Here is a 13,627-nt window from a genome sequence, read left to right on the forward strand (position 1 = left end):
TGTTTCAAGCTTTACAGTTTGCCTTCCACTGTCCATATTTCTAGTAAATAGCCTTCTGGGGTTATTTGGAATGTCTTTTAAGAACTAGAGAAGTCTTCATACCTCAACTCAGTTCCTATTCCCCATCATGATAATTTTTCTAAGGAAATTAAATATATTGATAAATATCTCATCGCCGTGTGCTTTGCAAAAGTGAACAATCAGGAACAGCCATATAGCCAACAAAAGGGACATGGTTGACTAAATTATAGGATATCACTGTATCTGTATAATTACAGGAACTATGTGGCAGCATTTTATGATAGAGTTAGTGAAGAGTAGTTTAAAATTGTACCTCTGTCATTATGGCAACTGGGTACAAATGACATCACCAGGACCAGAGGCTGGAAAGCATGTGAGGTTGTAAGTGACTTTCCTTTCTGTTTGATTTCTGTTTTGATGGTGGACAGGGGTAGAAATTGGGGAGAGGGATGAGACTGCAGAGCTGAGCAGAGGCCATCAGTCATAGAAAGAGGGGGTTTATGTCCAGCTTGAACTTCTTCAGATTTGTGCTTTGCAAAGATTGGCCGCTGTATGAGGGAGGAATTCGAGCAGGGCAAGAGTGACCATAGACTGACCATTTGGCATGCCTGACCCGGGCGGTGCTTTTCATCACAAGAAGCATGGAGAGATTCAAGGCAGAGGCATCCATTCTGCTAGCACCTGCCCTAAAATACCCCCTCTGCACTTTAAGATTCTTAGAAAATGTTTCACATGTAAATTTTATTCTACATACGTATCCATCCATATGTAAATCTTTTAAAATGTATGCATGTGTGAAACCCATATGCTTCGAAAGCATTTGGAAAACCCTAGCTGAAAATACTGACAAAATTTTAATGGTAAAAATTAATACGATTGCACATTCTTATACAATGTTTTATTGGGCTTGTCATGCAATTTCTTTGAAGCCTGGCCATCTTAAGATGATCACATTGTCATGGAATTGGTTTGCTATTGCTTCTACCAAGTGGATGCTGGTTGAGTATTCATTGCATTTATATATAGTTACATTGCTAAGTATCGTCCTAAAGTTTATTTATGTCCTGCCTGGTTCCAGAAGGAATTTAATGCACTGACTTACAAATCCTGCATTTCATAATGTTCCTGATCCCTGGCTCTCCTTCTCCTCTCCCTGTTCCTTGAGCTAGTGTGTGTCTCCGGGCTCTACTCGCTCTTCTCCCTTCTAACTCCTTCCTTGCCACCACCCTAGTTCAAGCCTTTATCATATCATTCCTCCCTTCCTGTGTCGCCCTACAACTATTATCACCTTAGTTTCCAAATCTGTGGTATGAAAAATTGGATGAGATTTCAGTGGCTGCAGTTTGTAATCTGTTGAGGGATATGTAAGTGTTAGTAGTTGTTATTCTTTCCAATTTTAAAATTCAGTGATTCTGTGACAGTTAACGTACGAGTTGGCCAAAGAATTCGATCGTTTTTCCACGATAGTGTTCTGAAAATACCCGAATAAATGTTTTGACCAACCCAGTTTCATTTAGGTTTCTCAGGTGGCGCTAGTGGTAAAGAACCTGCCTGCCAATGCAGGAAACGTAAGAGACAAGAGTTTGATTCCTGGGTCGGAAAGATTCCCTGGAGGAGGGCATGGCGACCTACTCCAGTATTCTTGCCTGGAGAATCCCATGGACAGAGGAGCCTGGTGGGCTACAGTCCATGGCGTCACAAAGAGTTGGCCACAACTTAGCACACATGCAGTATTTCATTTGAAAAGAGAAAATCACTCTCTGTCTTGCTTCCATTGTGTCCCTCTACCAGTAAGTCAGCACATCATTTTGTGTGAGAGATATAGGTTGTTTTAACTAGTGAGAGAGAGTGCTTTTTATGATCTTAAAAATTTTTTGTATATGCCTTTTTAATGTGGTAAGAAACTCAGTGGAATAAAAAATGATTCAAGAAAGGCCACATGAAGCTTAGTAAATACAGGGAGTGTGTACCTATAAAATTAAACATAATTAACTAGTCTATTTGCATAACTATGTCCCCTAACTACCACCTTGGCAAAATAAACCCCTCCGTGCCTGAGAGGTTAGTTGCCTACTGAGAATGACTTGGGGACCCTGCGGGGAGAAAACCAATAGCTTCTATAACCACGGAAGTTGCCAGAGAGGGACGGCTTAAGAGCCACACAAATAGAGCAGAAACTTAGTAGAGATTAAGCAGGCAAGTTCTTGGCCAGATTCCCGTTCTCACAGAGGCCTAATGCCAGCAGCTGATTTGCTGTGTAGAAACTGATGGGTTATTTCACCCTGGCCCTAACCCTGCCTTTGCTGATCATAGCCCACATCCTGTTACTCTAGTATCAGCAGGATTTCTTCCCAGATGGAACTGAAATCAACTACCATTGTGCCTGAATGTTTCCTGATAATCAGCCAGACCTTGAGTATAGGGGCCCTCCCAGCCAAGGTCCCCTCTCACTCACCAGGGGTCTACTTCACCTCTGCTTACATCAGCAAAGAAACACTTCCCCAAGGGGTGGAACTGACCTTTGAAGGGTTTAACCTTTAGCAGCTGTTTAACCTTCGTGGGGGGCGGTGCCGGAGGTTGGAGGAGGTGGGGGTTGTGAACCCTTTTGAGAATCTGTTGAAAGCACTGAGCCTTCTCCCCAGACAAATAAGCTTCCATTCAAAACTTTGCCAGTAAATTTAGATGTTTCGGAACCCATCTGGTCTCCCATGTGGGAGACTCACAGAGCCCGTATGAGGGACCCTGGGTTTCTAGAATGTCTTTATAGTTGAGCTTTCAAAGTCAGACATAACTTGATTCTGTGCAGAACAGTCCACAGCATGACACTTTTCAATTTGTGGCATTTCTTTACCAGTTAAATGCTACTACTGACTGTTTTAAGATTCTAGCTTGAAGAGATCACTTGGATAGAGAAAAATCACGTCTAATCCTACTAATACTGAGGTTTTGTGTTTCAGGTCCGACTACAGCCATGTGTCCTCCACCAGCAGTAAGTATGGCTTAAATGCCCTTCCTCTTTGTCTTGAGTACCCTGGAGGGGTGGGCAGTCAGTCCCATTTCTGTATGTAGAGAAGGCTATCCATGCTTTAATAGTAAGAATCACAGAAGGTTTACCAAAGAACGTGACACAGGATCCTGTAAATCTGGGAAGTAGAATTTGATTGTACCTTGACTTTAGGGCTAGACATGCCACTATTTTCCCTATGGAAATTCAGCCTGGAGGAACTAGTCCAGGCTTTATTTACCTGCATGCTTGGAAAATACCTTCTCTGGTAAAGCTGAGGTCATTCATTCATTCAACAAACATGTCAAATACCTACTATCTGGAGGTCACAGTTCAGAGTGCTTTCATTGGATCCATGCTGCTGCTGCTAAGTCGCTTCAGTCGTGTCCGACTCTGTGCGGCCCCATAGACGGCAGCCCACCAGGCTCCCCCATCCCTGGGATTCTCCAGGCAAGAACACTGGAGTGGGTTGCCATTTCCTTCTCCAGTGCATGAAGGTGAAAAGTGAAAGTGAAGTCGCTCAGTCGTGTCCAACTCTTAGTGACCCCATGGACTGCAGCCCACCAGCCTCCTCCATCCATGGGATTTTCCAGGCAAGAACACTAGAGCGGGGTGCCATTGCCTTCTCCATGAGGTGGCCCCAACTCCTCTGTTGGGCAAACTTCCTCCCATGTACGTCTGTACCTCCAGGCAGATGTCATAGGTGACTATTACATATGGTAAAGCCAAACAAAAAAAAAGAGGACTATATTTATAAGTATACTCTGAGCATAGAAAAAGGTACCTGTATTAAATATTAATAACTTACAAATCTATTTATGGGAAATTAGGCCTTACATCTAGGAGCAATGTGCAAAGATGAAGATCACTACGAAGCCATTCAGGTTAGTTAAACACTTATTTTATAAACAAAATAACAGAAAAATTGTCTTACAATAAAAGCCCCCCTCCTTTTTTTTCAATTTGAATCCGTAAACACTGAATTGTTCTGTCCTAGCTTCATGTTAAGCTCTCAATTCTAAATAGTTCCCAAATGGAAAGTTACTTAATTGGATTATTCTATTTATTGATGTTCTTACTTAGTTTTTTCTTTGCAATAAGAGACTGTATGGAAAGCTGTATGTCTGGGATGGTAATTTAGTGTCAAATTATATTTAGTTAGTTGTATAACCTCGTGAGCAATTTCTGATCATTTCAGCCAACTGGAGACCCAGCATTGCCCCTTAGTTATTAAGAACCATTAGTAATAATGAGATTAATGCTCTAGTGATCTGCATTCCCTCCCTGAAGCTTCTGCATTCCGAAAAGCAGAGAATGTGCTTTCTTTCTCTGCCACCATTTTCAGTTTTGCCCAGAGGCTACATTTCTTTAAGAATGATTTTTCTAAAATACTTGCCTGAAACCTTTGTTCAATTTGTAGCTCTCAAATCAGTCCTCTGGGTCACAACAAAGTACCTCTCTTGTCAGTGAAACCGGTAATTTGGTTTGGGATGTTTTTCTCTCCATTATTTTAATTGCGATCTCTGAGTTGGAATTTTTCTTGGTGCAGTTGGGATCAATAACCTTTTATTGTTCCTTTTCTCTTTAAATATTTGGCGATTACTGCCTCATTCTTCAGTGTTGGGGCCTCTTGGTGAGTAAGTGTGTATACATGCATTTTGTATTTCAATTAGTAAATTTATTTGACTACCAGTAATAGAGAAAAATAAAGACTTAAGTGTGGTTTTCTTTTCCTTTGTTTTTGTTGATCAGTTGCTAAGTCATGTTTGACTCTTTGTGACCCCATGAACTGCAGCACACCAAGCTTCCCTGCCCTTCACTATCTCCTGGAGTTTGCTCAAATTCATGTCCATTGAGTCAGTGATGTCATCCAACCATCTCATGCTCTGTTGCCCCCTTTTCCTCGTGCCCTCAATCTTTCCCAGTATCAGGGTCTTTTCCAGTAAGTTGGCTCTTCACATCAGGTGGCCAAAGTATTGGAAATTCAGCTTCAGCATCAGTCCTTCCAAAGAATATTCAGGGTTGATTTCCTTTAGAATTGACTGGATTGATCTCCTTCAAGCTACTCTCAAGAGTCTTCTCCAGCACCACAATTTGAAAGCACCAATTCTTTGGACCTACTTTATGGTCCAACTCTTATATTCATCCATGGCTATTGGAAAACCACAGCTTTGACTACATGGACCTTTGTCAGCAAAGTGTTTTCCTCTAATTAAGAAAAAAAGTCTGGAGGAAGCAATGCAGGTCTGTTATGCAGTCCTTGGATTTTGACTTCCATCCTCAGAGTTGCCTCAGAGTTACAAAATTGCTGCCTCTGCCACAGCCATCCCATCATTGTTCTGGGCAGCAAGAAGAGGTGAGGGGATACTGGTGGGCCTCTGGATGTGTTTGTCCTGTATGTTGCCTGAACTGCCTTTCCTCCCAGGTAGGAGCATCAGTCCTGGGCACACCTATATACAGAAGGCCCCTTATGCATCAAGTCAAAGGTAACAGGCTGGACCCTTTCTGAAAAGTAAAAAATCATGTTAAATCTAGAGTCTTAAGTCTATCCTTTAAAACATAGGTTCAGTTGTGCTGCAATTGTAAGAAGTATTTTTCAAATAGATGTTAAAAATAGCATCTCCTCACAAACTGGATAATCAGTCAGAGGACTGAGCAGAAGGAAGGTTAATTATTTTCCCCTTCCTCCTGAATGGCGCAGTAGCAGGGTCACTCCCCCTCTCACGGCCAGCTTGGTGGCAGCATCCTCTGTGTGACCCAGAGGGCTCACCAGTCAGTCCCCGTTCCCCCGTGTTGGTCGTGGAAGCACCTCCTGCCTGTCGGCCATTCTGCTGCTGTTCGTCAGCCTCTGTCCACTGGATGGCTTGTTTCTGAATGATTCCTGATTCCTGATCAGGGTTGGAGCACTGGTACTCACTGGTCACTTTTAGGAAATGGATTTCTTTGCATCTGCAGGTGGTTCTTAACCAAATATCCACGCGATGTGCCTTTAGCTGTTTGATCCTGAGTTCACAGAGGTGTAAATGCTTCCTTGGGATGAGCTGGGGTTGGAGTGTGTCTGTCCAAGGTTGGGTTTTGTCATGACTGGGGTGGTTGGGAGAGCTTCCTCCAAGAATACCACTCTGTTTGGCCGCCAGTTTTCTTCTTAGAATGCAGAGGCTGCTTCCTCACGCTGCCTGCCCTGATGGTGGTAGAAGAAAGGTCGGCCCCAAGAAAAAGGACCAAAGCGGTGATGTGGGGTCCCGGTGTCCTAGTCCTGGTTCTGCCACGAATTAGCTGTGTGCTCTCAGGAAAGTCATCTCCCTTCTCTGAGCCTCAGTTTCCCCTTCTGTAGAATGAGGCGGTTGGGCTGAATGGCCCCTAAGGACCTCCCCAAGAGCTCTGGGATGCTCGGATGCGCCTGTCTTAGAAACTCCACTAAAGAGAGAGAAGAAGGGAGGGAGGAAAGACAGTGTTAAGACTCAAGGACTCTGTACCCTTTTTCTTCGTCCTGGAATAAGAGTCCAGAGGGTGGGCATCCTCTCTCGTGGATGATATCACTAACCCTGAAGTGAGGGCTGTTCAGGCCAGTTTGAGCTTCCGTGAGCTGCCTCTCAGTCACTAGAGACATTGTGGTGAAGGGCAGTTGCTTCTTTTTATCTCCCTCCCCTCAAATAAGTGGATAGGGGAGGGGGAAAGGAGAGGACATATCATTGGGCATCTTCTTTTTTTTTAATCTTTTAAAAAATGTCATTGAAATATAGTTGATTTATAGTGTTGTGTTAATTTCTGCTGTACAATAAAGTGATTCAGATACATACACATATACATTATTCTTTTTAAATATTTTCCATTATGGTTTGTCACAGAATATTGAATATAGTTCCCTGTGCTATAGAGTTGTTGTTTAGCTACTAAGTCATGTCTGACGATTTGAAAATCAGAGTCCGATTTTCAGAAAGAGTCCGCCAGGCTCCTCTGTCCACAGGGTTCTCCTGGCAAGAATACTGGAGTGGGTTGCCATTCCCTTCTCCACGCTGGGTGTCTTGTTTTTCCGCCATGTCCGGGATTAAAGGATTGCATTTCCTTTGACTGTGTCCAGTCTCACTTTCAACTCAGGAGAGTGGCTCAGGGGCTTCTTTAGCGGATGTTTTGGTTTTGTGTAGATGAATTTTGTCCTTGTTGCATCTGGTCCATTTGCCCTTTTTAGACTGATGGCCAAAAAGGCTTTTCATTTGTCTCTGCAAAAACTGTACACATGCTGAGCATTCAGGAGATCTCAATAAATCATGATGCTTCCTTAGGAAGTTGAATTTAATTTATACTCTCAGAATTTTGGGCTTCCCTGGTGACTCAGGAGGTAAAGAATCTGCTTGCAGTGCAGGGAACGTGGGTTGGGAAGATCTCCTGGAGGTGGGAATGCAACCCACTCCAGTATTCTTGCCTGGAGAATCCCATAGACGGAGGAGCCTGGCAGGCTACAGTCCATGGGGTCGCAGAGTTGGACATGTCCGAGCAACTAGCACTTTCACTTTCTCAGAATTTTAGGTTGTTTTTTTCCAGCAGCCTGGCTAGAAGATCATCAAGCCACTGTGTACAGTTTGCATTCTTAAGCGATTTAAATAAAAAGAGGAAATTTTATAAATGGGATAAAATAAAAACAATCATTATGCCGAGGGGAAAAATCAACTGCACTTCCCGTGATGTGTGATTGAATATTTCCATTCCAATAAAGATTATAACCATACTTGGAGAATTCCTCTTAGAAGATGCTGGGAGTTGGAAAATGATATTTGCAGGACAGTATAACATTTCTTGGGGACTTCGAGCTACAGGATAATGCCGGTAGGAGGTAGCCAAAGAATTCATGAGTTCTCTCTGTTTAAGGCTCTTCTTCAAAACCCTTCCCTCTTTCCCCCCTAATTGTGCCTAAGACTGTTTTTTCTTGAAACTCAAGTAGAGTCATTAACTCTTCACCTGGCTCTTATCAACTGCCTATGACAGCAGGAATGCCTGGCAGTTTTATGCTCTTTCAGACTTTTCAAAGCACACATGGCAAAAGATCAGTTGAAGTGATCAAGAAGGTGCTTGGCAGTGCCCTGAGGAATCCTCTGTGTCTGAAATTATGGAGAAATGGCCTTGAGCAGTGCGTTCTGCTCATCTGAGCCCAGGAGCGTGTAGTAAGCTGTGCAAAAAAGGCACATGTATGGGTGGGCGGGAGCCACTGAACCTGTTTTCACCCGTTTCCCCCCCATCTTCCCTGACCCCTGCCTGTGCCCCTCGATTCCTGCCCACCAGTTTCTCTCCGCTCTCTGTCCCTTGCTTCCTGCCCTGCCCTTCTAGTGAGTCAGGTAGCTTCCCTGTTTCCCACCCACATTCTCCCTGATGGTCCTGAGCTTCTGTCCCTTCGGTTTTCCTGGGGCCACGGTGTCTGTGACTGGCCCTTGAGGGCAGCCTCAAAGAGGCCCAGCTGCTGCTGAGGGCCTCTGGACACATTCTCGTCTCAAGGAAAAATGGTCAGTAGATTGCAGGTGTTTGCTTGGGGTTTTGTTTTGATAGGTAAGAAGTAAATTTAGAGAGAAACGCACTCCACAAACAGAGTATGGGCCATCTCAGAAGGCAAGAGAGACCTCAAACTATGGTGGGGTTAGCTTTTATGTTGTGGTTTAATCTCTAAGTTGTGTCTTATTCTTGCGGCCCCATGGACTGTAGCCCACGAGGCTCTTCTATCCATGGTATTTCCAGGCAAGAATGCTGGAGTGGGTTTCCATGTCCTTCTCCAAGGGATCTTCCAGACCCAGGGATCACACCTGGGTCTCCTATGCTCCAGGCAGTCTCCTGCATTACATTTGAATTCTTTACCAGCTGAGCTACCAGGGAAGCCCCTAAGCTATTATAGACTGGGCAATTTTCATAGGCTAATGAGCGGGGCAGATTATTCCAACTATTTGGGAGAAGGGGTGGGATTTCCAGGAATTGGGCCACTGCCCACTTTTTGGTCTTTGATGGTCAGCCTTGAAACTGTCATGGTGCCTGAGTGTGTCACTTAGCTTGCTGGTATGTTACGATGAGCATTTACTGAGGCTCAAGGTCTAGTGGAAGTCAACTTGTCTGCCCATCTTGGACCCATTTGGTTCTCATCAGTTTATGTCATGTCCTCGAGCTCTGTCATCCTTTCGAAGGCTGTGCCCTGCCCCCGCAGGTGCTTTTTAAATGGAAAAAATCGGGCTATCTTGATTAAATGGCAACCCACTCCAGTACTCTTGCCTGGAGCATCCCATGGATGGAGAAGCCTGGTGGGCTACAGTACATGGGGTCGCAAACAGTCGGACACGACTGAGCAACTTCACTTTCGCTTTCTTTCAGTTCACTGGGTTAATTGCAAGGCACTGTAGCTGGTCGAGAGCCACCTTGGGGCTTGTCAAGCCTGCCTCGCTGTTCTGATGGGAGGACATCCCATCCCTTCCCAAGGCTGCCTTTGTTCACAGACTCATCTTTCTAAATGCTGTCTTTTTCTTTTCATTTCTCAGTGGTGTCATCATTTCCATGCTATTTCAGGATACGGAAGCATAATACATTTTGATTTTGTCTCTGGCTACATCTGTGCCTCCCCTCAGCATGGAGGGAAAGATAAGCCCATTGTGGTTTAATTAATGAAAGAATGTAAGGAGATTTTAAAGCAGCAGCACCTAGAAAATTATGGTTTTGTCCTGTAGGACTCACCAATGGTGGGGAATATTTGTGTATATGATTTGTGTCCCTATATCCAGAGCTAAATTCAGACTTGGGATAGGAAATATTCATTATTTTCTTTCTGTTTTTATTAGAAGAGAAGATAACTTATTGACAGAGTTTGCTCATTTTACAGCCAGTTTTTATCACACACATCCAGAAACAGGAAGATCAGTGTTTTGGAAGAGGTGATGGGAGTCAGTTTCACTTTGATCCATTTGTAAATGTCTTAATTTTGTTTTCTGTGTACAATACTTTCCCCATTGTGATTTCAGAACAAATATCTTCCAGAATCTTATTCCATAAGATCTAAGCAGAACTCCAACCTATGTATTAATCCTTACAAAGAACAATTTCAGCCATTGAAGTTGCTTAATTCTGTGATCAGTGTGAAATTGGCAATATACACAGGCTTGCCAAAAGACTAAAAAATCCACCTATTCCATCCCCAGCTTCACATTCCTAATGCAGTAAAAGCACCAAAAGAAAAGTCACCAATTTTCTCTAATTTAGAATATTGCCTTTCAGTCAAAGTTAGTTATAGTTAAAGACCGTAACACGGTCTTTAAAAACCAACCTGACAGGTATCTTAAGTATTGCAGTTCACGTCCACCACTACTTTCTTTCATTTTCTACTTCCTCGGATTCCAAAGGGCTTATTGATGTTAATACTAGTGATGCTGTCCGACATACTGTTGTATACATACAGTTGATATACAGTTGACATAGAACAAATGAATGCATTGGGGTCATGTGTATATATTTTCAGTGCAGAACAGTCAGGGTTTGTGTGCCAGGAAGACTTGAGTGTGCAACTTCCAGCAAATGAACCCCAAACAAGAACTCCTTCCATTTTTATTCTGCGTGAGAACCTGTTCTGGCCTAACAGTTAGGTTCACACGCAGAGCTGCCCTCATGGAGGTTGCGGTGAGCTACTGCACAACTGGAATGATGCCTCAGCCCTGGACAGGCTCTGTGACGTTACCACCGATGATGCAGCCCTTCCTTATCTGTGCTCATGGTCACAGAGACCAATCAGAAGCCATTAAGATGTTGTGCATGTAGGCAGATCAGTCTGATTTTCTTGTCCAGTCTGTCCTGCCTTGTGGCTCTGCCTTCCAAAGAGTAGGATTACTGCTTTTACTCAGAAATACCTATTGGATTCCCTAGCATGGGGCATCTGGGCCACCCACTGCCAGCTCCTGCAGCCGTGTGGGAAAGAGCCCTCAAGACGTCCTCTCTCCTCCTGGGGATGCACTGGTCTCGCTCCAGTTAGGAACTGGCTCTCCTGCATATGGAGAAGGGCCCTGGTGCTTGTGGCCTCTTCCCAGGGCCTCGGACACTGAGGCTTTCCCTGGGGCAACTGTGGCTTCGTGTTTGAGACAGCTGCTGTGCTCCTGGGCCTTCCTTTTAGGGCCAGAGCCATTTAGCACGTAGCTTGTAGGGAACACTAATACAGATGCCACAGCCCTGTGAGTGTCATTTTTGACAGGTCTGGAACTTGCAGCCACACAGGTGGAGCTGAGCAGAGGCTGAGAGCTATAAAATGCAGCTGGTGCAGGTATTTGCCCATTCCATATTTTGTCAGCTGCCCAGGCAAGGTATTCTTGGCTTGGCATAGCACATTAAATCACCAAACAGGAAAACTTGCTACTCAGAGTATAGTCCACAGACCCCTGCATCAGCATCACTCTGTTAGAAATGTAGAATCCCAGGCCCCACCCCTGAACTCCTAAGCCAAGTGAGTTGTTTGTACTTATATTTTGCAGAGCACTGATCTAGCCCTTCCCCCCAATAAATAAGATTGCTCTTAATCATGCCTGATTGAGGTGGTTGATCCAAGTTTCTTACTTTCAGAGGCTAACTTTTAATGATACATTCAAGGAAATGGCAACCTACTCCAGTACTCTTGCCTGGAAAATCCCATGGACAGAGAAGCATGGTAGGCTCCTACAATCCATGGGGTCACAAAGAGTCAGACACGACTGAGTGACTTCACTCACTCTGTGGGCTCTAGGATTTGTATAACTATAACATCTAGATAAAATTATCCACTTAATATTCAAGTTGTTTTATGGATAGTGTAAAAGAAGAGAATTGTATTCCTCCTCCAAGAATATTTATTTTAAATTAATGTGTTTTATTTTTTGGCTGTGCGGGGTTTTTGTTGCTGCGGGTGGGCTTTCTCTAGTTGTGGTGAACAGTGGCTACTCTCTTCTTGTAGAGCACCAACTCTAAAGTGCTGGTTTTGGTAGTTGTGGCACACAGGCTTAGTTGCCCCGCGGCACATGGGATCTTTCCAGACTAGGGATTAAACCCATGTCCTCTGCATTGGCAGGCAGATTCTTAACCACTGGACCACCAAGGGAAGTTCTAAGCGCAGTTTATTTTAAAACATAGGACCTGTTCTTTATTAGGCTAGCTAGAGGTATTTGTTTGGGGTTCTTTTGAGAAGCAAGTAGCAGCTTTATCTATATGATCATGGCATTAGCAAATGAAACCTGAGGTGAATGAACCTATTGGAGCTGAAATTGTGAATGCACTTTGAACGTTAGTTAGTTGATGGTGTGGAATCTATATATTCAGAGTCCTCTGAGTGGGAACCTGAAAAACTAGACAGTATTACTGTTTGACAGTTGATAAGAGAAAAGCAATAACCAAAGATACTCATCAGGGAATCAGAGTCTGAGTTCAGTATCCCATATGGATAATTCCTCTGATGGTCTGTTACATGGACATCCGTTTCCAAAAAATTGTCGTGTAGTCCTTCTGGCTTCAAAGATAAGTTTTAATTGTGTGATTTCAACTATATAAAGGGTGTCAATTTCTAGCCAGGATGTGAAAGAAAAACAGAGGCAGGGTTCTCATGATCAGATTTTCCCTGAAGGGCTGAAGTGACACTTCAGGGACATCTGGTCTACCACGGTTGTGGGACCCCACCCCCATCCCAAGAGAGGGAACAAAAGTGAGTAGCTGCCTTTACACATTCCCCTAGCATGCCAGGTGCTTTTCTCACCAAAAGAAGAAAACTCAGAATGCTACCATCCAGAAACAAGTCATAATTTGGTGTCTGCCTTTGCAGATTTTTTCTGGGCATCTATATTCCTATATATATGTATATTATTACCAGAAGTAGTATTGGAGAGTTTTATAGTCTGATTTTCTCACTAAGCATATTGCAAACTTTCTTTATATACCAAACTTACTTCTGTAATAGTTTAACTCTACAGTATTCCATTGTATTTCTTTCTGCACCAAACTTCATTCACTGGTACCCTATTGTTGGTCCTCTTCTCCTTTTCACTATTATATTAAGCATTGGCAGGACTATTTTTATACCACAAGTTTATGCATATCCTTCATTATTTCCTTAGGATAAATTTCTATAAGTGAAATTGTCAAATATTTACTTTTTAAAGCTTCTGATCGCTATTGCCTGGTTATTCTCCAGAAGAACTATTTCACTGTCCTGTGGGCATGGATTTGAGTGCCAGGGTCTTATAAAAAATGAGATTTTATGCACAAAAAACTGTATAGATGGCTACTCACACACGCTATACTCACATCTACACAATAAGAATGGGCAAAAGTGCTCTAAAGAGTAGATTGTAAACAGGGAGACCCAGCTTTTGGAGGCCCATAAGTTGGAGTCTGTTCTGTGGTTCTCATTAAATGAATGATATTGATTATACACCCGCTCCAACCTCAGGCATTATTAACAATACCCAAACACCATCAGTACCCTGCACAGGCTTCATGAAAAGTAATTTCCCTCCAGTAGCCAATTTCTATCTTTATTCAACATCAAAATTGTTGCCATTAACCTTTGAGGGGATAACAGGTTGGGAATATTCAGGGAACAGTATGTAAAAAGCCAGGTCATAGCCACTA

The 13,627-nt window shown here is 43.4% G+C and overlaps 1 protein-coding gene across 1 annotated transcript in view; it reads left to right on the forward strand.

The window, feature by feature from the left end:
- The window catches only part of FAM124A (family with sequence similarity 124 member A), a 119,637-nt gene that overhangs the window by 7,430 nt on the left and 98,580 nt on the right, over nucleotides 1-13,627 (forward strand). The window contains exon 2 of the mRNA XM_069601371.1: nucleotides 2,979-3,010. Within this exon, the coding sequence (XP_069457472.1) occupies nucleotides 2,979-3,010 (32 nt within the window). The remainder of the gene's footprint in view (nucleotides 1-2,978; nucleotides 3,011-13,627) is intronic.

Source organism: Ovis canadensis, chromosome 10, assembly GCF_042477335.2.
Source record: "Ovis canadensis isolate MfBH-ARS-UI-01 breed Bighorn chromosome 10, ARS-UI_OviCan_v2, whole genome shotgun sequence".
In the NCBI taxonomy this organism is placed as follows: Eukaryota; Metazoa; Chordata; class Mammalia; order Artiodactyla; family Bovidae; genus Ovis; species Ovis canadensis.